The sequence below is a fragment of the Corvus cornix genome, chromosome 3 (assembly GCF_000738735.6).
Source record: "Corvus cornix cornix isolate S_Up_H32 chromosome 3, ASM73873v5, whole genome shotgun sequence".
In the NCBI taxonomy this organism is placed as follows: domain Eukaryota; kingdom Metazoa; phylum Chordata; class Aves; order Passeriformes; family Corvidae; genus Corvus; species Corvus cornix.
The window spans coordinates 69,455,041-69,478,105 of NC_047056.1; the positions used below are offsets into that span (position 1 = coordinate 69,455,041).

The 23,065-nt window shown below is 36.0% G+C and overlaps 1 protein-coding gene across 6 annotated transcripts in view; it reads right to left on the bottom strand.

The window, feature by feature from the left end:
- ARMC2 (armadillo repeat containing 2) overlaps positions 1 to 23,065 on the bottom strand; it is a 61,363-nt gene that overhangs the window by 22,884 nt on the left and 15,414 nt on the right. For all 6 annotated transcript variants that reach the window (XM_039568809.1, XM_010403156.4, XM_010403139.4 and 3 more), the window contains 7 exons: positions 19,056 to 19,126; positions 15,272 to 15,364; positions 12,241 to 12,416; positions 10,960 to 11,062; positions 8,203 to 8,423; positions 3,800 to 3,945; positions 1,512 to 1,611 (listed from right to left, as the gene is read on the bottom strand). In XM_039568809.1, the coding sequence (XP_039424743.1) occupies positions 1,512 to 1,611; positions 3,800 to 3,945; positions 8,203 to 8,423; positions 10,960 to 11,062; positions 12,241 to 12,416; positions 15,272 to 15,364; positions 19,056 to 19,126 (910 nt within the window). The remainder of the gene's footprint in view (positions 1 to 1,511; positions 1,612 to 3,799; positions 3,946 to 8,202; positions 8,424 to 10,959; positions 11,063 to 12,240; positions 12,417 to 15,271; positions 15,365 to 19,055; positions 19,127 to 23,065) is intronic.

A 23,065-nucleotide genomic window follows, 5' to 3' on the forward strand; every position in this document is an offset into this window, starting at 1 on the left:
ACATTTTGACAAAGTTTAAACATTTATTTCTACATGAACATCCCAAATGTGGTACTCCAGGCATGTGGTTTTCTCTAGCAAAGGAGAGATACATTTTGGTATCTTACATAGAGAGTACAGGAAGATGGCTGAGGGTAAAAAGATAATGGTATGGAAGTTACAGGGAAAAATAGTTGTACTCCCTGAATGAAACACGGTCAGCACATCTGACCTCCCACAGATGGCGCAATTTAGGGGGGACTCAAGGGAGGGTGGAGTGGAGACACCATGGCCAGGCACTATGTTGAAACCCTTGCAGAGGAGGGAACTCAGTGGTACTTTCTAGTTGATAAGCCCCATAGCAGCTGAAAAGCAAGGGAGATAAAGGAAAATATCCTGCTCTTGGATCGGCAGTTGTTACGAAATCACTCTCCTTGGACTAACGCCATGTCCCCATCTCAAGGTTATCTAGGGTACTATCCTGAGATATCAACCCCCTACAACAACCACCCCTCACTGAGTAAGATGTATGATCAAAGTCACTCAAGCTCCACCTAAACATAAAGAAATAGTATGAATATGAGTTAAGAATGGGGAGAAATGGGGGAAGACTCCACTGTAACTTCTGGGATCAGCCAACAAGCTGAACCTGTCTTCTCCCCCAAAGGGATGCCTGCTTTGAAAGAACTGTGATCTCTGCATGTTGAATTATTGTCTCAGGCCAGCTTTTATTGGGGATTAGAGCTTGTTAGTACATTGCTTTAAATTAGTGCATTGCTTCGAATAGATTTTTGCAGTCAGATACTACCACTGGCAAGTCTCAAACCTTAACCTATTAACAGAATTCTATTAATAAAGAGTGTTATTCTGCAAACTGTTAATGCGAGTCCTTCAAGGGCACTGCCATTGCCTGCAGCAGGTGAAGGTGGAGACCCAAGAAGAGGTTTCTCTGTTTGGTGTGTGACCCTGAATAAGTCAGTGGAACTGCCCTCAGATCCAGTGGGACTGCTTAGTGAAGGGTTCCATAATGGGACACTGACAGACTGGTCGGACACAGGGTCATGGCTTTCCTGGGGGTCTCACAGACTATCCAACACAAAGGGTTTGAGTAAATCTCCCCTTTTTACATGACAGCAAGGAACATATTTTCCTCTGCTTTAACATTGCTTAGCTCTAGAAAAGCCACATTTCTTTTGCAGGTGAGGAGGACAGGAAAAAGCCCAACAATTTCCTACCATTAAATATTCAAATAACTTCTTGCTTTAAAAAGTATTTTTTAAAACTAAGAAAGAAAGTGGGTACTCAAAGGACTGCTTCTACACATGCAAAGAACAGACAAGTTAATCAACTGTCCTCTGTATTGCTTTGAATTTTTAATCTAAATTATTTCATTACAATTATTTACTGCTTAGAAATGCTGTCAACTATTTGGTAAATGCGTAAAAGTAGGTCGCTGAAAACAAGCTTATACACAATAATACACAGACACATCAGAGGATTAATACATAAAAATCAAGAGATGAAAAACTGACCTGCTGCTTCTGGTGTTTGTTTAGTAGGGCTAAAAATAAGAAGTAACATCTGGAGCAGTCTGCCAAAGCTGCACAGAAGTCATTGTAGGAAGAAAGTTTGCTACAAAGAGAAAAAATAAAATAAAAATTAATAAAAGGTTTTTCCACATTTGACTCTCAGACCTGTTTTCTGACAAATGAAGTGAATGCCAATATTCTGACTTCTAGCAGCGGCATGTGCAGTTCTGTTAGCAAAACAGAAGTCTAGCTATCCTTGCCACAGTGAATTATGGGAAGAAGCAAATGTAAGGAGCTTCCCAACCTGCCTGCCATATGGGTACAGCATGTGCTAACACCAGCACTTCTTAGTGCTAAACGGGAGAACTGGAATTTCAGGATGATGTGGGAAGTCAGATGAGAGGAAATAAGGGGTCCCTTCCTAGTGCACATCCAGTAGAGCCCAGCAACAGTACTAAGAGAACACATCTCTCACCAGCAAATATGAAAAACGTGCCTCCTTGCAGGCAAGGATTTTATCTCTGCACATTCCCTAACAGCTGCTCCAGTTCTACACTGCTCACCTTGACCATTCCCAAAACAGGGAACTGGACATGCTTTGGTCACACCAGAAAAATGCAATAACAGAACAAGCTATGATAACATCTTAGGCCTCATGTAGTCAAAACCAGAAAAGACCTGTGTTGATGTTCAATTACAACCACTTACAGGAAGATTTACAGACTTACAGAAATTAATAATCTGAATAGATTGAACATACTGTCTACAAAGAAGCTGCCTAAAGTTGATTGAGAGAAAAGAATAAACATTCTGTGTTAACCAGAAGACAAAACAAAATTCAAATCTGAGCTTTGTACTGCATAGTGTATTTTTTTTTGTGACTGCAATTTCCAGAAAGCTAATTAAATTGATTTTATGGCTAATTTGTATTCCTGAAGCATGTAGTTCTAAACTTAAGGAAAAAAACTGAAGCAGTAGGAAACTTTAAGATAAATTATTTTTTCTCCATATTGAATTCTAGATCAAGTAAATGTCCTTATCAGAATTACAGTGTAAGTATCAATCACACTTAATTACAAACCCATTATCCCACTTTTCATGGCATTTTCCAAATAAAAGAAATGCTCCCTCCTCAGAAGAAGTAAATATGCTCAAAGTGCTGTAATCATTGCTACAGCTCATTTTTAGGAACAGAGCTAGAGACAGACATGAACAAGGTAGCATGGAATAGGGGAAGCCATTCACATGCTTTAGAGATAGCACAAACAGCAAAGGAGCAGATTTGCCTGCTTTTAGCTGTGGGGAGGAAGGAATGCCAGCCCCTTATGGAGCTGCTGTTCAAAGCACAGCCAAGTCTCATCCAGAAAGGAGAATGTGATGGATAACTTGGAGCGGCTGAACAGGAAGAGGAGTCTGTAACAGAATCTCAAGGAACGTGGAGCCACAGGCATGATGACTCAATACAGTAACAAAGCAGCAATGGCAAATACTTCATCCAGCACATCATTCATAGACTGTGTTTATAATCCAGCTACTCCTGAAATTACCAACAGCCAATTTCACAACTTCTTCAAAATCCTTACATTGTTTGCAAGTCCCTTTAGCACTGAATATTGCAAGCTGATGCTTGGTAAGATACTGTAAGCTGATGGTGGAAGACTTTTGACTGAGAAACTATTCAGACTACAAAATAATTTTTTTGGTGACTAACTGATACTGATCTCCCTCTAAAAAGCACAACTTGGGAAGCAGCCGCTGGCTGCTCATAAAACTGAGATTCTTTCAGCACTTCCATCTGCACGCTCAAGCCCTGATCCCAGAGATTAATCTCCTCAAACGCTCTGTAACAGCTCAAACAATGAACACTGGTCACATTTTCTCTCTTCTGTATTTTATTTCACAATACAGAGTCCCTTGTGCAATTTCTCTCATTAGTTTTTTGAAAACATGGCCTAAACCAGGATTAATAAATACCTAATAATTTATGCAGCTTTAAAATGTAAGAAATGGTACTTTAAAAAACTCAATCAGAATCTGTGGGATCAAAGAATGACACAATGCAACACAGTATTTTTCACAGGGATGATGAATCCAAGTTTGTATGGCTACAATTCAACAATTCTGTAAGTACTAATAAAGACACAACTAGCATCGATATCATTCAAAGCTACACCGAGCTTTTTAAAAAAGAGTTCAATGTAAATCTTTCAATCTTAGTGCTTGATCCTGCTTCGAGGTCTCTCAAGCAGGAAGAGGGACCTGCCTGCATGCACAACTGTGTCCATACGTACCTGAGGATCCTGACAATGCAGGTGCACATGTCCTCGTCGCTGCCGCGCTGCTCCAGCGCCACGAAGAGCTCGGAGACGGCAGCGCTGCAGCTGAGCCGGCGCCGCGCCAGGGGGAAGTCGGCCAGGGTGCGCAGAGTGGCTGTCAGCTGCACAGGAGCATTGAAACACCTATTAACCACAGCTGCTCACAGCAGAGTATACTGGGGGGGGAAATTCAGTAAAGCTCACATCTCATTTATAGCATCTAAGGCAGTCTGCATGCCCCGTTAACATTCTGCAGGTATGTACAAACCAATTAATAGCAACAGGAAACGTGCAGGCAGCAAGATGGTGTATTTGGGATAACTGTCTGAAAATGAAAGATTGATACTGCTCTTTGCCTGCATAACCTCCTTCTATGAGGGACACATGATCTTTCATATGTTTTAAAATCTTTCACATATACAGCCATGTAACAATTGGAAATTAGGTGAAATGCTGTAGATGGTTAAAGTAATTTTTTGCATAATTCTTCAATAAATCTTCATTTTGAAAATTTAAGTCTTGAAAATACTGATATATATTTTGATGATAACTGTAAACTGCAAACTAAAATGAACTGATTTAAAAATACAATCACATTTATTCCAATTCAAAAATTGAAAGTTAATCAAGATCAAGAGAAATTCATTGTTTGAACAACACAAAAATGAAAAGCTTAAGTGCTCAAGTTTATTTGGAGAAACCAAAATATTTTCAGATGCTACTGCTCTACTTCAAGGAGCTTAAAGCATAAAAAAAATCTAACACTTGTAGATATACAAAATGAATCAGCTATTGCATATTTTGAAATATTCTGGTTCTCTTCCAAGGTAAGAGTATTCTAATAACAAGGTCAGACATGCAATGACACGTAAATTAATTTTGATTTGATCCAGAACACTATAAAAGGAATGTGAAGTCATTCAATTTTATGTGAATATGGGAATTCTTCCATTTTTTTCTTATTCAGAGTGAAGTCATTAACTTCAATTTGGTTTTGAATGTAGTTTGATAAGGCACAAAACCTATCTGTTCAAATTGTCTCTTATCACAAAAAACTCTGGAAATTAAGCATTTTATCACTAAATTGGACTGCTTATCCAGTGATATGTAATTGCTAATTTTAAAGAAAAATTCTTGACAAAGAGCAGGTTAAGATGTTGTGTTTGAGCTTTTGCACATAGGATTCTACGCATATTCTGTTCATTCTCCACCAGCTTTCAAGTTTCTGTCCTACTTCAACAAATTTGACAGCAGAATACAAATCTTCAGCAACCCCATGATGTTCTGTAATGGAGTAACAGGAGATGCAACATGTCAAAATGCAGAAGCAAGGCACAGAGGGGAAAAAAACGTGATCATGTGATATATGAATGGATTTAACTTCAGCACTAAACATGAAATTTATACTATATGCATAATACAGAGAATCTGAACTTACAGAAGCCATTTGCTTCATATTACTCATATTTTAAGAAGACACCTGGAGTTTTTTATTATTTTAAATGAACAACTGCAAAAAAATTTTCCAGATGCACATTCCTTCTCAAGTCATGATGCTTCAAAAATCAACATACTACTGGAGATATAATAAATATATTCTGATCAAATACCTTGCTTTTCAAAAGTTTTGGTAGAAAAATTCCTGTCACACGGAATGGAGACAGAAGACCCCATTCAGTGCTTACATACAAGATGTTCACAGTCAGCCTAGGATGGTATTTGCTGAATTCTAGTTAAACTTCAATAGAGACAATAAAGGAAATGAAGAGTAAACCACATATTATAAGTGTTGTTCAAACCCAGACAAGAGCTTTCACTGCAGCTAAGAGACTTACATATTGGGAAATGGAAAAAAAAATTATCAACAGACAATGGTGCAAAGGTCTCCAAAAAGAGAGTAAAATTTTCCAATGTCTGATACAATTCGATGGTTCAAAATCCTCAAGCAGTAAATTCTATCAAGAGCCATCCTCAGACAAAGACAGGTTGGAAAGAAAAAGCAATCCAAAATAACATATATATACTCAAATGTACAAAACAACAGCATTCAGCAGTTCATAGAAGTATATCTCCACAAAACACAGTTAATGTGCAACGGAAATACGAAGAGTACAATTAAAAAAATTATAGAAGCTAGCCAGACAGCAGCTGAATTCCAGAGAGAATGTGATTGCTTCAAGCAGACCCTATGTTTCAGGGAGAAATGCATAACAATTGTCTTTAGCAATCCTCACCAGCCCTAATCCTTATGTTGCCATGTGAAAGATCAAATTCAGCCAAACAGAAAATTTAACTGCTGACAAATGCCATTTTTAAAGGAGAAGATATTTAAGTGCTTTTCAACTAAGGAATGCGAAGTATTTGTTAAGTCTTGTCAGTGACTCTTCAAAATCCTGGTTTTTGAATAAGCATTACCATATTTTGTATAAATATCATCAGATTGTTAGGTTAAGCAACAAAATAATCAAAGATGACCCTGGTTTAATGTCCTCTGCTAAGGAAAAAAGTAATTATTACAAACATTTTTATTCTTGTATTGTAGGACTTCTGCACAAAATGCATTGTGGAAGAATGAAGAAATCAGATAGGGACTTTATTCCCACAAAAAGGATCTAGCAAGATTATGTATAACACTGCCATCTGGTGACTGTGCAATTACACAGTTAAAGAATGAAGAGCTGGTCCCAATTAAATGGGATACCTCGGTTACCAAGGTTAAGAGATAGCAGAGCTTCCTTCAGAGATCACTGTGACTATTTAAAGTAAATTTCTCCTCCAATATAATTTGCTTTCTGTAACTGAAGACATTATTTCTGTATGTCACTGGCTATTTGATCTGCTGCTACAAGATACAGTATGCTACAAAAACTTTATTCTGAAGACATCAAGCACAGAAGAAACTTTCTTCAATCATCCCTCTAAACAGAACTACTTCTTCATCTGTCTGTGATGACTGATCAATTAACTCACACAGAAGAAGCAGCGCACATGGTTTTGTTGAAGGAACAGATATGAGAAAGTCACACAGGAATTCCATAGCAGTAGGAATCACTACTTTTCTCACAAGAGGAAGAAAAGCGAAGTATCTGTACTACTATAGAAGAGAACACAAACAAGTGAAAGAGCAATCTCAGTAAGAGACAGCTGTCAGTACTGACTTCCCCACAAAACACTCAAGAACTTCTTAGAAACAGCCAGTCTATTCAAACGGTACAAAGTAGTTTTGCTACACTTCCATTTGAACTAAAAAGAGCAGAGACGTGAGAGATTTTTTTAAAGAAAGCATAAAATATAACATTTTCCTTTCACACATTCGCAAACTAAACCTTTGATTAAAAAAATCTATATTTATCCACAGGCAATTAATGGAAGAAAAACATTCCTGGCAAGTTGTCAGGAAGTTCAGACAACTAGTCAAAATCCTGGAAATAAACTGACCAAGATTAAAAAAAAACAGACAAAAATCATCAATAGTAATGTGATGATGTAAGATGTTTTCTCATATAATTTCAAGAAGTATAAAATCCTTAGCTTGTAAATTAGTAGAAATTAAAGAAATCTGGCATAATTAGCAGACAAACCTAGTGCAAACACTACCTCAGAAAATTATCCAATATATTTTCCTATGAAGTCCCTGGAAGTTTACAATTAAACCATTCGCTAATCATTACATCAGTAACTTCCAAACAAATGCCAGGAATCTCCCTGGCAAATCCTTGATAAACACAACAGCCCCCCCACCAGTGTTTCTAGAACACAAGAGTTTAAACAGTTTTAGGGCCAAAGATTAGTTTTCAGAGCCACCACTTATCAAAGTGCTTTGTATGTGAAAATAGTTTTGAGCCTGCTGCCTTCAAAAGATTCAAAACGTGTTTGCTTTTGCAACTACTTTTTCCTTACATTACAGTTCTTCGAAAACACTTTGTCAAAGAAACACAGCTGTATTTTCCTACACGTTTTTAAAATGCATTATTCTTGTAATAAAAAGCTTTTTATAACCTCCTAGAGTATTGCAGAACCAGTTTGTGTTTATTATTTCAGTTTCAAGAATTTCGATAGAGAACACATTTTTATCTGCTTACTACAGTATCCAGAACATTGTCAGCACAATAAAGCAGTAATGAGAAACTGGTTTATTAGGTACCTAAAAATATTTCTATTAACTTCAGAATTTCTAAAGCCTTTAAAATGGACTACACACAAACATCTATGGTAATTAAATTTAGGTGCTGAACAACTTCATTAAACTTCTTAAAAATAAGTCTATTGAAATATAGGTACAACTCAGTCAGTGGCACACAGGGTTAGCTTATCTCCTCTAATTACATTTTTAATTTGTCCTTGAAGTATGTACTTCTAGAAATAAAAGTAAATCTAACCTGGACTAATAAGTGGCCCAAGTTGGAGAAATATGTGTCATGTTCTTTTATGTTATTAATCTGCTTCATTAATTGCAGCAACATTTCAACAGCTCCTTTGTTGACCATTTCATTAAGGAGTACTGCATTTCCAGACATAAATTTTATAGCTCCCATGCAATAGACGAGAGCTTCGCTGTTTTTTTGTAGATCTTCATTCCTCAGAACCTCCAACAAATAATCTAAAAGGAAAATCATTATTCAGAAAGTCTAATATTAAAATTTACATTTGATACAGTCCAGTCATTAAAGAGATTAACAATTGGAAAACACCCTCAGAGTGAACTCTTACATTTCTAGTAAGTGGGCTAGAAAAATTGGATATTTGGACTGAAACCAAGAAACAATTATTGATGAATAAGAGAATAGGCCCGACTTTTGTTCTCCTAGGCTTCAAGAACCAGTGTAAGTTGTAAACACATAGCAGCAATCACTGAAATCCTCAGTTCAAGATTTGCAAAAGTGATTGTGTGTGCCTGGAATTTTGTGTACTAATTCCCACTACTTCCTTAAAAATCAAATGTCTTAAAGCATCTCAAATAGAGCACTAAAAGGCACAGGGGCCTAATTCAACTCTCACATTTAAAATCTGTTCATAGCTTTTGTAGATTTACTTTTTATGTAAGTAAAGTTGACGTAGAAGTTTTGTTTTGTGCAACCACTGTCAGACATCTGAAATGTTAAAATTTACAGTTGTTAACACAAGCCCAATGTATCTTTTGCAGTCAAACTGTGAAATTCTGAATTTAGTGGGGGTATCTTAAACAAATGAGTAATCCTAACCAACTTTATACTTTTGAATTTCTAGTAATTGATTACAAGACATGTTTATTTCTGCTTCCTATGTTCCATTCAGTTGCAGTTGAATAAAAACCTTTTCCTATATCATTAAATTGAAGAGATTTAAAAAATTTTTTCTGTCTCAACTGAAGCTGAAAGTCTCTTCAAGTATATGTGTATATGAATGAAGTACACACACTCTATGCTCTTGTCCAAACTCTCACCCTCACCAATTAAATCATTTGTGTTGTGGCAATGTGAAAAATCAGTTTCAGGTTCCTGCTCTGCTTAGTATCAAACAGGGTCTTGAACAGTAGTTGTCTATTCTGGGATGAAGGATTAACTTATTTCTTCTACTGGAGCTGCTGCAGTCAACATAAATAGTTCACAGGGACAGAAGAGGAAAAATAAATTCAATCTATAACCCAGTGACTGCAACAGGGATCTGGGCAATTATGATGGTAAGTCAGGGTCACGTCTTCTGCCAGGTCAAGGTGAGTCCAAAATATAAAGAGTGAATAAACAAATAAAATTACCCCCACCAAGAAAGTTCTTTCCTTCACTAGTTTTTAAAATACAGGGAAAGAAGAGCAAGTGAAAGCAAAGTGAATGAGGATGGAAAGGAGAGCAAAATGTGACTTGTTCAAGTGCTGTGTATGATACTGATTGCTACAAAATTGTACTTTTCAGTATCCAAAGTCAACTGAGCAACCCCAGGTGTTCTGTTTCCTGTGAGTCCTTTCCTTACCACTTGAAAGGCTTGTCTTTATTTCTGACAACAATTGTGTACTCAACTTCAAGCCCATGAATACTCTCATCTGTTTAAGCAAATGCTTAAATATACATATGTGTAAAAATACACATATGCCTTAACCTATACACATGCAATAACTGCTTGCAAGATTGAAGCCAACATTAATAAAACATACTGAAGTTTTAATGAAAGGAATGATTATCAATCAATACTATCATTCACACACTGTCATTTTCTTCATATTTCTTGTATTTGCAAGGTGTGGGGGTGTATGCACGACACAAATACTATTAAAATCACAGAAGAGATCTTAGAGCCATTGCTGACAGCTCTCCAAAATCATTGGCTCAATGTGCAGCAGCAGCTATAAAACATTAAAAAAAGCCAGTGATTGTTCTCAAGATCTTCCCTGATGATGGCCAACACCACAGTCAACACTATTTCATTTCTGTAAAATTTGGTGCAGACACAGCTTGAATTCTATAGACAGTTTTGTTCCATAAATCTCAAGAAGGATCCACTGGAATTTGAGAAGGTCTTATAAAGGAGGACTTATAAAACAACTGAATGACACAATATCCATTCAAAGAGCTAAAAGGCTGAGATGCCTCAATCTTGAAAAGGAGAAGACAGAGATATGTGATAAGACTGCATTTTAAAAAATCACGAAGGTGAAAGATAAGCTGACTGTACAAACTCTTACAAATCCTGCAAAACTACAAGCAAGGAGATTAAGAAAAATATATAGATTTAAAACAGCACACAGAGAATTTCTGGAATTTGTTCTATGACATCACAGATGCAGACAAAATCAGAAAATCCAAAAAGGAATTAGGCAAATTAATGAACAAAAGATGTATAAACAGAGACTAAAAAGGCATTAGGCAGGGATGCACCACCCAATGTCCCTAACAGAACAGAACAGTTCTGGACGCTGGAGTAGTACTGGGGAAACAGATCACAGAATACACACAGGCTCCTGCGCTCCCCCTGAACAGCATTCCCCATCCCCATTGTTACTTAGAACACTGGACTAGATAAATCAGTTTGGCCTAGGCAAGCAATTTTTAGTCTTATTTAACTTAGTCTGTGACTAAGTTAACTCTGAAAATGTTTTTTCAAAGATGAACATTTTAACTGTTGAATTTCAGCATCTAACTTACAGACAAGAACAGAATACATACCCAATAATGTATCATTTTGAACGATGAAATCATTTTCTTTGTTCCTACAAATTTTAAATGCTAGCTTGCAAACACTAAGAAGATTTCTTCCATCTACTTTCATCTGCAAAGAAAGTAAAAGACAAAATCACAACTAAAATCTACATGCAAAAATGCACCATAACATTCTACAAGTTCAGACACCATGGCAAACTTGTATTCTCATGGAACTATTAAATTACAGCTGAAACCCTAACAACACACTAAAACAAACTGAAAATGTTTACAGAATTAAAGGACTCTGAAACTTGGGTATTTTAAACTCTATTTAGCAAACTGTGCTGGCTTTAAAATAACGGTTTTAACTTTTAATGTAGTAATATAAACAGGTAGCATACCAATAACTTGCAGGATTTTTTCTCCAATTCACTTACAAAGAAATCCTGTATAGAAATCAGTGGTTTGGCATGTATGGCCATACCACAAAGACCTCGAGTACAACAGTACATGTCATAATGAAATTTACTCTCAGCTATCAGAAAACATGATCTTATGATGTACTAGATGTACTTATGGTCACGGAGAGATTGTGAAAGGGCAGTAAAGGTGGTAAAAATACAGTGACATATCTCTTCCTTTCCTCTGCATTTCAAGGGCAGTATCTTCTAGGTTCATGCTTTTTAAAAGACTACACAGAAAAATGTCTGCAAAGGAACACTTCTTTTTAATAAGCACCACTTAACATCTCTGTGGTATCTGAGTATATAACTGTATCTTCTGAATAAAATAGCTTACACTACCTTAAAGGAGAACATACGACTCCCCCAACACACACACACCAATTACTGAAATGTCTACAGCACAATGTTAGCTGGCATCCTTTCACCAGTGACTGTCCATACATACTTTGTAGAACATGAACGAAGAAGTTCTGAAGCACAAAACTTAAGAGTTTTAACCAGAAATACTAAAAACTGGGGTTTTTAAATCCCTGCATAGGTATCCCAGTTTAGGACACAGTGTCTTTTCCATGCCTATACAATATTCTTGCCACCATACACCAACTATCCTATTTTTGTGCCCCTCCTTCCTGGCCCAGATGTAACTTCTCTGCAGAAAACAAGCTGCAAGCGCTGATCTAGATGAATGGGTGGTAGACTAGTATCTCTGTGGTAGTAAACTGTACTTAGGAAAGGGTTAGTTTAGACACAGTTTAAAAGTATGAAATGAAAAATTAAATGCAAGGTGTAATTCATGATTTTGAGCTTCACATTCTACCAATGAGCATTTCAAAACACTTACAGCCAGAATAATCTTTGCCAGCTTCAGGGAAAGTGGATCTGAATCAATGTCTACAAGTTTATATAACGTCTTCAGAAGCACTCTTCTTCTTTTACATCTTTTTCCCAGCATATTTCCTTCGTTCAATGCTTGATAGAGCTTGGTACAAGCTAGACAAAGGTTTTCTATATTGTCTTCTACATGAAGAGTGTAGGAAGGGAGAGAAAAATAAAAAATAATTATCAGTGCCACTTTATCCAGAGCATCTCAATACATAAAGACACAGAAGAACAAAATAAAGAACAGGCTGCACAACAACAAAAATATGACATCAAATAAATGTCTTCATATGATAACGCGATCCCCAGAAATAATTTTATTCTGCTTTTTCAAAAAAGGAGACTCAAGCCAAGAAATCATTGAGCCAAATAATACCTACAAGCTAAAAAATAATACCTACCAGCTAAAAAACCTCACCTTTGATGCTTAATAATCAGATTGACCAAATGTCTACCATGAAACTGTGTCTCTGAAAACATTCTTTAAAGCACTCCACCAAACATTACATGTGAAAAAGGGATCAAACTTTACTGGGATTTAAAAAAAGTGAATGTAAAAACTTGCTAGAACTCTTCAGTGTAGAGGTACAAAATATATTTGAGTGGAATGTCGGCCTATTGACTAAAAAGTGATCTACTTCCTCACCTGAGTCCCTGAGACACTGTTTAAAATACACAAAATAAAACCTAGAGTAAATTATTACAAAAACTGCATCTCAACACAATGGAATCATGTACATATTTACTTTACAGAGAAAAGGAAAAGTCTTGTCTATTTTTAAAATTCCACAGTGAGATTTTTTAAAAATTTTCTTACATTTGCTTTTGTCCATAAGGTGACACTTAAAAAGCCCCACGTAAATCCACCTGAACTGCCAGCATAAACTCCGCATTTACGCAGGGTGTACCTCACAGCTGAAATAGTCATATTCAAGGAGGCAAAGCATTTGTGATGAAATACGTATGGACAGGAAATTACAACAAAAACCATGTCTGAGGCCCCAAACCTGCAAGCAGGTTCAAGGACCAATCCCTCAGGCTGAGAAGTGCCTGGAAGCTCTCAATCTGCAATCATTGCACCTGAGGAACAGCAACGACTATTCCATTTCTACTCCCATCATGACAGAAAATTTAACAAAATTTAGCATGATTCTAAATGCTCTGCTCCAGTAAGCTGTGAAACAGGAGTGGCAAGGAACCAAAACTGAAAGGTCTTACACTCCATTTCATCAAAATTAACAACAAAAAAAATGATTCATCACTCATCCCATGGGGCATTTTGAAGCTTAACCTCCTGAGTATTGCAGTGTAACAAAATAAATTATTTGTTCCTCTAGAAAAAGAGACTTTGGGGTTCTATTAGCTTTTGTCGTATTACAAACATCTCAAGCACATCATATTCAGAAGATGCCAGACAATAAGTAAGTTGCAGGTTAACTTCAGATTTGTTTTTGAATGGAAAGGTTTCTGCAAATATTTTTGCATGAGAAAGTTGAAGAAAAAGGCTTCTCTATTAATATATGAAAAACTAAATGTGACTTAAGTTCATGTGGAGGGAATTAGCTAAAAGGTATGAAGCAAATAACTGCACACAAAATTTTAAAATATTAAATTACCAACAGACACACTCAAAACATTTAAATTATGGAAGTCTAATATTCATTTTTATAAGAATTGTGCCGTAAATAGCCTAAAGAAAGCAATATATCACAGAGTTGCAGGAGGCAATGATGCAATTCAGTTACAGTTTCTGTTAATATTCAAGAAGTAGCAAAATTCAGGTTTTAAAGTTTTTGTAGTACTACATTCAATCAACTGGTGAGAAAGTAGCATTAGATAATGCCATCTATTTTTAGAAAAACTAAGGGTTTTAAAACTAATCGAGTTTTTTAAAAAGCTAAAAAACCCCCAATACACTAACCAAATCAAGTAAAGACTGAGGAAAAGAGGCATGAAAATTGATTTTTCTTAGCTACATTCATGACAAGGGAAAGACATGATTAGATTTTACCTCTAAATTTTATTTTGCTTGTGAATAAAGAACATCTCACTATGCAAAACCGTAACTCAGTGGCTGGTATTTGACAATCTTGGCATTAAGCAAGGAAAATGTGAAGTAATATAGCTGTTTTCTAATTTCCTGATCACTGTTTTTCTATACATCAGTGATAGATGTGGTGATGAGAATCCCGTCTTTTTAAAATAATTACATATATTGGGAATCACTTAGCCCTTTACAGGTGTTTCATACTCATCAACATCTGCAAAAGTACGCAAAAAAAAGTTCTAATCTGTACCATGCTATCACAAACACTGCTAAAGATCCTGTAAAACAGAACTACTTGTAAAAACAAACCTACTTTCTATACTCCCACCGTTCAAATAAATATAGTGTCTACAGAAGGCAAATGAACAACTTTTTCAATGAAAATGGATTCCGGAGTTTAATCTTTCAAGTTATACTTAATTTACTCAATTTTGCTTCAGCATTCTGAGTCTTTACACACCTTTCTGACACATCTAACACTTTAAGCACAAATGGAAATTTTCATTAAAATTTCCTTTGTTTTCTAAAATGAACTGAGACCTTCAATACAGTCTATGGTTAAAGCAGTGAATCTGCGCAGTATTTTATTTTAAAAATGATTAGCTCAACACTGACTGCTAAGCTGGCAGAGCTATGTTGTCTAAAATAAGGTAATTTAATCAGACAAGGTAAAATCTTCTCTAAATCAATTCTGGGGTTTTTTACAGAATCACAGAATAGATAAGGTTGGAAATGACCTCTGAAAGTCATCTGGTACAACCCCTGTGCTCAAGCAGGGCCACCTAGACTGCGCAGGACAGTTTTACTGTGAAGTCACTGAACATATAAAAACATAAAAGGCCACATACTCCAATTACTGTTATTATTTTGTAGTAAACACAAATGAGTCCCATGCTTCCTGCAAGAAACAGAACAGAAAATACACCCTTTCAGAAGTGTTACCCACTTTTTTCCAGTTCATGCAGAATTGGTAAAATCTTTATATGCCAAAAGAAATCTTCCTCTTCCCATTGATTTATTCTTCTTTCATCCTTTAAGCCTTCAAAATACATTCAGAACAAAAGCACACATTCAGTGAGGGTTTCACTTTCTACAATATTAAATAGCTACAAATACTTTATTCATTAGTCAGAAAAAAAAATCTAAAAATGTCACCTTTTGCTACATTTGAGGTTATTCTACAAATTCAAGCTTTTCTCTTTATTAACATATTCTCAAAACCAAAAGTTTCAAACAAAACTAGATGGATAAGTGGTTTAATATGTAAAGCTGTACTGTAAAGCTTTTGTTTGCTGACATTCATGTTTCATTTGTTTGCTGAATTGGAAGGTAACAATTACTTAAACATCAAAGTGTCCTATTATTTTTCAGCTCTGTATTCACGTGACAGCTTATTCTTTGTTAAAAAAAAATCCGTACTACAGACAATCCTCTAGGATTGCAGAATTTTATCTACTACACATGCATGATATTAGAGTAAGCTTAATTAACTGACTGGTCAGTTAGGGAAAAGTCCTGCTAGTTATTACATCCTGTTAGCAATTCTAACTACTTCATCCAATTAGTTTTGAGAACTTCATTACTGAACTTTTATAAAATGCTTCTTTCTCTCATATTCTTTATTGCATTCAGCAGTTTTTCATACAGCAACCTGGGAAATGAATAGTAAACCACAGATACGTGAAAGATATTTTGCCTCCAATAATCATGTCAGAAATCTTGAAGGCAACCAATTCCCAGTGTTCTTGGCCACCCTCAGCCAAATCCCTGTGACTGAGAAAAAACTACTCTTCACTATCAGAAACCTTGAACACTTCACGAAGAGAGTTTTAAAAAATATTTAAGATTTTTTCTTCTCAGCTTCAAAAACAAAACACAAAAAAAAACCTATCAGCAGACATCAAGTCAAAAACTGGTAGACCAAAAAATCAGTGGACTATAACTTTTCTGGAAACAAGACTGGGAGCATGGATCTGTTTTCAGATTGGACAAGAAGTTGGTGAAAACACTTTATTAAAAAATGGAATCCAGGATTCACTTTCATATGGATGGCAGTATCACTGGGAATTACTCTGACTTGCTGAACAACCTTTACACCTTCACCTAGTATTTTGTGAAGGGACAAAATTCTGGCCTTGACCACTTGGGTCACTACAGATACAGATCCAGAGTTTCTGCAAAACTCATGGTGTGAAGGATCTAACAACAGCTGCTCACAAGGTGCATGTAGGCAGATGTTTGGAGTTCAAGATTGGGTTAAGCTCTTTATCTTGCAGGCAAGCAAGTTGTTATAAAGACAGGGTCTGGTTTGTTTTGTTGTGTTTGTTTTGAGTTTTTTTTTAATAGGGAAATAAAGGTAACACAACTCTACTAAATAACATGATGAAAGCCATTAAGACTGGAATATATAAATTTCTTTAAGTGACAGATTTGTCCTGCTGTTCATTACTAGCTTTTGCATTTAAAGGACAATGTGAATTCTTAACATAAACATGAATGAACACAGTAAATACTATACTACCTGAGAACACTAATAATAAGAGGTTTGCATCAAGGGAACAGTATCTCAGACCTTAAAACAGTGACTGTCCACTGGCATTACTTGGAACAGTAAAACAATTAAAAACTTCCTATTTTAAAAGCTTGCTCTTTAGAAAACAATCCAGATTCTTTATCTGGTCTGTATTAACTATCTACCTACATTTTACACACAATTAATCTATCAAATATACCTAGTTCAACAGATTATAAAAAAATGCTGCTATTTCATAAGAAATACACTATATTTGTTATTACAATAACTATGTACTGTTGTTGCTTGCATATATATAAAAGTACATGTTATTAGCGAATATTATTATTATTTTGCATACCATTTTTATTTTCTAGATCAAATGATTTGATAATCTTATTTAAATTGATGTGTTTGCAATGAAGTGAAAGTTCTGCTCCAGATAATGTGAAAGTACAGCTGAAATGAGAACACTAGAATAGTTTGCACTGTTCCTTCCTGCCACAAAACCCACATATTGACTCAATTGTTTCTTTTCTTTCCGATCTGTAGCTACTTCTCTTAAACTGAAAGATGGGACTGACTTTTTAACTATACATATACTTAACTTCATTAGGCAAGGAATAGAAAACTTCAGGCATGCATTTGTAGATTGAGCCAAATTTCTCACCAAAAAAAAAAATTACTAGAGCCATTTAATTTTCAGTTCAGAATGAAAAGAACAGATTTTTTTGTACTACTCTGCTTTACTTGTCTCATATTCATCAGAAGAATACAGCAAACTGAAAGTCATAATGGCATATTTTTTTAAGAAAGTATCTCTTATAACTAAGTAAAAAGAATATAATCAGCTTTAACTAAACAGTATTAATCCTAGCAATAAGAATGACCAGAAAATCCATGACTATAAGGAAAACCAACATTACTAAATTGTGTGTGTCCCAGTCCAGCGAGATTTTTTTAAGCTGATGAAAAGGAATGGTCCTAGCTGTATTTAAAATATTGCAGAATCTGTCCTGAACTTTCTAATGGAGCAAATCACAACGGAACAGAAAAAATACTCAAGCAAAAGAATGCAGCAAGTTTAAGTTGGTTGTCTCAGTTTTTCATAGGTCTTAACCACTGCTTTGCATTCTGGTCAAAAAAAAAAAAAAATCACTAATCAGTCTACATTTATTGGTTGCTGTTTTTAGCATGTAAATACAAGAGCCTTAGCAACACGGAGCTTTTAAAAGCTGAGTACTGCCTGACTTAGAATGTTTAGCCTTTTCACTGAATACTGAGTGGCCACAAATAGATCAATATTAAAACAGCCTACCTCCTCCCTAAAATGTCAAAGCACAAGCACAATTCATATCAGAAAATAATTTGTAAATGAGCATTCCACCCAGAATCCCATTGTAGAGAAGAAATGATGGAGAATTCCTACTGCTGCCCCACTCTTTATTGTGGGATTAAAGATGAAGCATGTACAAACTAAGGAAGCTACATAAAGTTAAGAAAAGTAGATATAAAAAGAAACAATCCTAAAAATACACTTTACATTTGCAATAACACCAATCAAACAGCACAAACAAATTAAAAGGCTTGTAAGTATACTAACTCCCATGACATGGTAAATACTCTCTGCTCTTTGTAAGGAAATGAAAGCAGAGCACATTACAGCCTTTGCCAGAATGATCTGGAATAACAGAATTTCTCAGTTCTAGAAAAATAGTATTAAAGCATAATAACAGAACAGTAGAAACTTCAGGTTTCCATACCAGAGTCTCAAATACACACTTGTGACGTATGAAATGTGCCAGCTATGAGGAAATATTATTAAAATCCTTTATGTAAAATTAGCAAAATACATCCCTACACAGCAATCCAAAATCTCTATCTTCAGGTAATACAGGCTGGCATAATTTTATTCGTTTCTGTGCAACTATGACAGATTACAAAAAGTGATGGGCAATTAAGGTATTAATGGATTGGCAAATTCTTAAGCCTAGATACGGGAAAAGCAAGAGAGAAAATACCGACAGAATTTGAGAGTCAAGATCTCTTGAATATTGTTTCTCTTTACTAAGAACAGTAAAAAAACCCAATATATCTAGAAAACCAAAATTATTGTTCAGTGAATAGTAAAGAACAATATCGTCAAATTACAAGAATTAGATTATTTCTACTTGACTGCATTTCACATTTTTTGAATGGAGATGGAAATTCCTTGTACCTGTTACTCTTCTCTTCCAGCCTGAACTCCTTGGCTGTGATGACTTTTTGCCAGGCTCTTTCATCTGGTTGCTAAAAGATACCATATGGACACAAAAAAGTATTATGAGAAGACAGTGCTCAAAATGCTTGTTCTTTCTCATGCATTGAGTTGTGCATATTAATAACTAATTAGAAAAGATGATGTTATTTTACTAAGTTAGTAATTAGCTGCTCATTAATACTTACATGTAAATACAACCTCCTCCTGTATGTATTACAGAAAGTTCCTTCAGAAATACTGACATATTCACACCACAAGAGGTCACCATTATGGAACACAAAACCTAAAGCATTTCTGCTTGCTCAATAAAACTGAAAGATGAACCAAACTAAATTCAGAAAGAGACAATTTCTATTTTACCATCAGTTTCATTAAATGAATATAAACTCAACTGACTTAAAACTGTAAGTTCATCCATTCACAAGGACAGGGTTTTTTTTCTGGCAGGATTAACACTTTTAAAAAGTTTAATGAGAAGACCTTTTAAAGAAGCAAACAGCAGAGTATCCTTTCAAGTATATATTAGAATTTCTAGGTCTGCTAATGAACTATTGCTAACTGCATAGTGGTCACTAGTTCTGTTAGTACAAGAAACAGGAATGTTGCCATTTCTATTGTTTTACAAAGTAATGCCATAATTCCTGCTGATTTTATGGTCAGTCTTTCTTTGGACAGAGGAAACTACTACATACATCTATAATAGATTCATTTATTTATTCTGTTTGCCTAGCTACACTCTCAAGCAACACTGATCTAAAAGAAATATACAAGATGTTGACACTCTGCTATCAAACTGGAATCTTTCCTCCTGTACTAAAGAGAAAGTCTTAATCTATGTTTTCTATTCTCAGTGTTTAACACTTCTTACTCCATTTAAAGCTCATGTACCAATACAACCTAATCTCCTGAATTCCCTTCTAAAGATGACAGTAGTGTGTTAGCAATGTTATTTCAATTTTTTTAAACCAGTTAATTTACTTACTCTAAGATTTAAAGCTAAACTGTTGTTTAAGTAGTTTGCTGGATTGGTGCCTAAATCCTGTCTGTCAGTCCAGACAGAAGATGTAAGTCATCCTATCAACAGATGGAGACGGAATAAAAGACAAAGCTCTTGCAAGATCAGTTCCCTACAAAAGGGACTGGATAGCTCACTGTGATCAGTCAAAAATTTCCCAAGCAATCACATTACAGAGGAACAGTTGCTTCATTATGGCTAACAGTGAATAATGCTTTATCTTTACAACACGAGGATTTAAGTACTCCAAAATCCAAATGCTTACACAAACTATCTTGAAATTATTTCAGCTCATATACAGCAATTTCTACTCCTATGGGGAAGCAATACTTCATAAAGAAAAAAAAAACAAGTGCTTGCATCTCTAAAATTGTCTGACATCTCCAAGAAAGAGGGGTTTTAGAGTACACATTACAGACAGTACAGTGTATTGGTAGAAATAAAAATTTGGTTCCATTTCTGTAAATACCTTGTCCTATACACTTTCAAAGTTTCAGAAATGTTTCTGCAAGTTTCAGCCATCCCTGAAATCAAGACTACAACCTGAAATGTCACTGGATAAGCAAGAGAACAAGTTCAGTCACCTTATACTAACATAGCTGTACTCAGAAATCAGTACCTTCAGAACTCTGTGTAGGCATGACGATACTACATGCCTATATGAATATGGATGTTTGATTTCACTTTCCTCAAAGAAAGAGTTTTTGTAACCATATCCTGTCTGTGTCTCTTCCCTGAAAATGCAAATCCAGGATGAATCCAAGAAACCTCAACAAAGACAATCCTATGAGTTTTGTTGAAAGCAAAAGCAGATTAATAAAAAAAGACACTGAAGCAAAGGATGAGTTAACTTACCAGATAGAAACACCATATACGTGAGATAGAGAGTAAGGCCATGCCAACTGTGCATGAAAAGAAGTTGGGCTGGAATCCATTGTTTTTTAAACATCAGTATCAACCAGTTTAGAGACTTAAATGAGTAGGAAAGCAGATTATTCTGTGAATACCAGCAGTACAACAATCTGTGCTTTTGGGAAACATCGTCCTAAGTCACCCGAACTTCCATTATTTTCAGAAAAAGAATACACTGAATACCTACATAAATGGGAATGACTGGTGGGCAGGCTTATATTTAGGGAACATGTACAATTTATGAATTCTGTGAGAGATTATAAAATTCCTTTATGTAGCTTTACCACTCTGCCGACTTCATTTTAGTTACACAGACTTTCGTTTCTTTATCTTTACATTTTCATTTAGGACTGAAACTTAAATAGAAGTATCTCATTAAGAACAATGCAGTTAAAATATAATCAACCTATTCTAAAAGATAAGTTACCTACTATTGAAGGGAACTGGCTTGTCAAGAGAGTGGTTGCCTTGGAAACAAAGTCAATTGGCAGAAATCTGATCGTCTGGTAAGGGGCTCATCAAGAAATCTACTGACAGAGGCTCTGATGATTTACAGAAGAAAAGGAACTTAGCAAGTGGATCATTCTTATCCTTCTCACATACAAGAAATCATAGTAGCCTCAATGAAGAACACTGCTTTCCTGAATGTACATAGAAGTGTGAGGACTTCCAAAAGGAAAGTGAGCCAGTACTGGAGTAGTGTGGTGTGGTGGGTTGACCTTGGACAGCTGCGGGATGCCAGATCACACCACTCTTTTTACTCCCCTCCTCAGCAGGACTGAGGGTAGAAACAAGATGGAGAAAAACTCACAGGTCAAGACAAAAACAGTTTAATAAAGCAAAAGCAAAGGCCGCTTGCAGAAGCAAAGTAAAACCAAAGATTTATGCTCAACTTCCCACCAGTAGGCAATGTCCAGCCACTTCCAAGGAAGCAGGGCTTGAGTACGTGCAGCGATTGCTCTGGAGGACAAAACTCTTAACCATAAATGCCCCCTCACTTCCTTTGTCTTCACTTTTATTGCTGAGCAGACATCATACAGCATGGGAATCCCTTTAGTCAGTCTGGTCCAGCTGTCCTGGTTATGTCCCCCCAAAAGACCTTGCCTAGCCCGAGCCTACTGGTGACAGGCACATGTTGGAGAGACAGCGCTGATGCTGTGGAGCACTGCTCAGCAGTAGCCAAAATGCTGGTGTGTCATCAACATCATCCTTCTAGCTACCAATGCAAAGCACAGCACTGTGAGTGCTGCTCGAGGGAAAATAAACTCCATCTCAGCCAGACCCAATACATGCTCAGTATTCTTCCCTGGTGAAAGAATGGATAATTAAGTGAAAGCTGCATTTATTCAGAAATTCTGCATGTTTAGACATTTACTTGAGTGTTCTTGCCATCAGACTCTCGTTAATAGTAAATCTGCAAACTTTCACCCTTCCATGGTATTCCAGGGAAAACTACATTTCTACAAAACATATCCCAGAGGCAAAGAATTGAACTAGTAATCTCCAAAGACGCTGCACACAACAGCTAGGTTTGAATCAGAAATGTGAATTTAAGATCCCAGTGGATGAATAGGGCTTGGGCTCCTTCCTCATACTGCACCTTAAATATCTGACAATCTGGTTACCTCTTTACCTGCAAACCAGTGTGGCAATGGGTCTGAATTTTGGTTCACACTGTCCCATAGATTTAGACCCTTAGCAGCACCTCTGCTACAGCTTTGTAGTAACCCAAGAAAAGTGTTAACTTTCCTTGACAAACACCTGGGCACAGAGGTAGGGACATTCCCAGACAGTACCTTGTGTGTGGGTATTAAAAAGAGGGAGGGAATTAAAAATAGTTTCATTGTATTAACATAATGTATGACACTGCAGATAGCTACCAAGCTAGAAACTAACTCCTTTGTTCAATTTTTATTAATTATTAGTAGAGATGTATCCCTGGTGCCCCTGATTATTTAGTTACCAGTTAAGAGAGACATTTGGCCTAATACTAACAATTTAATGCTTCTCTACAGAATTGTATCTATCAGGCACCTGTGTT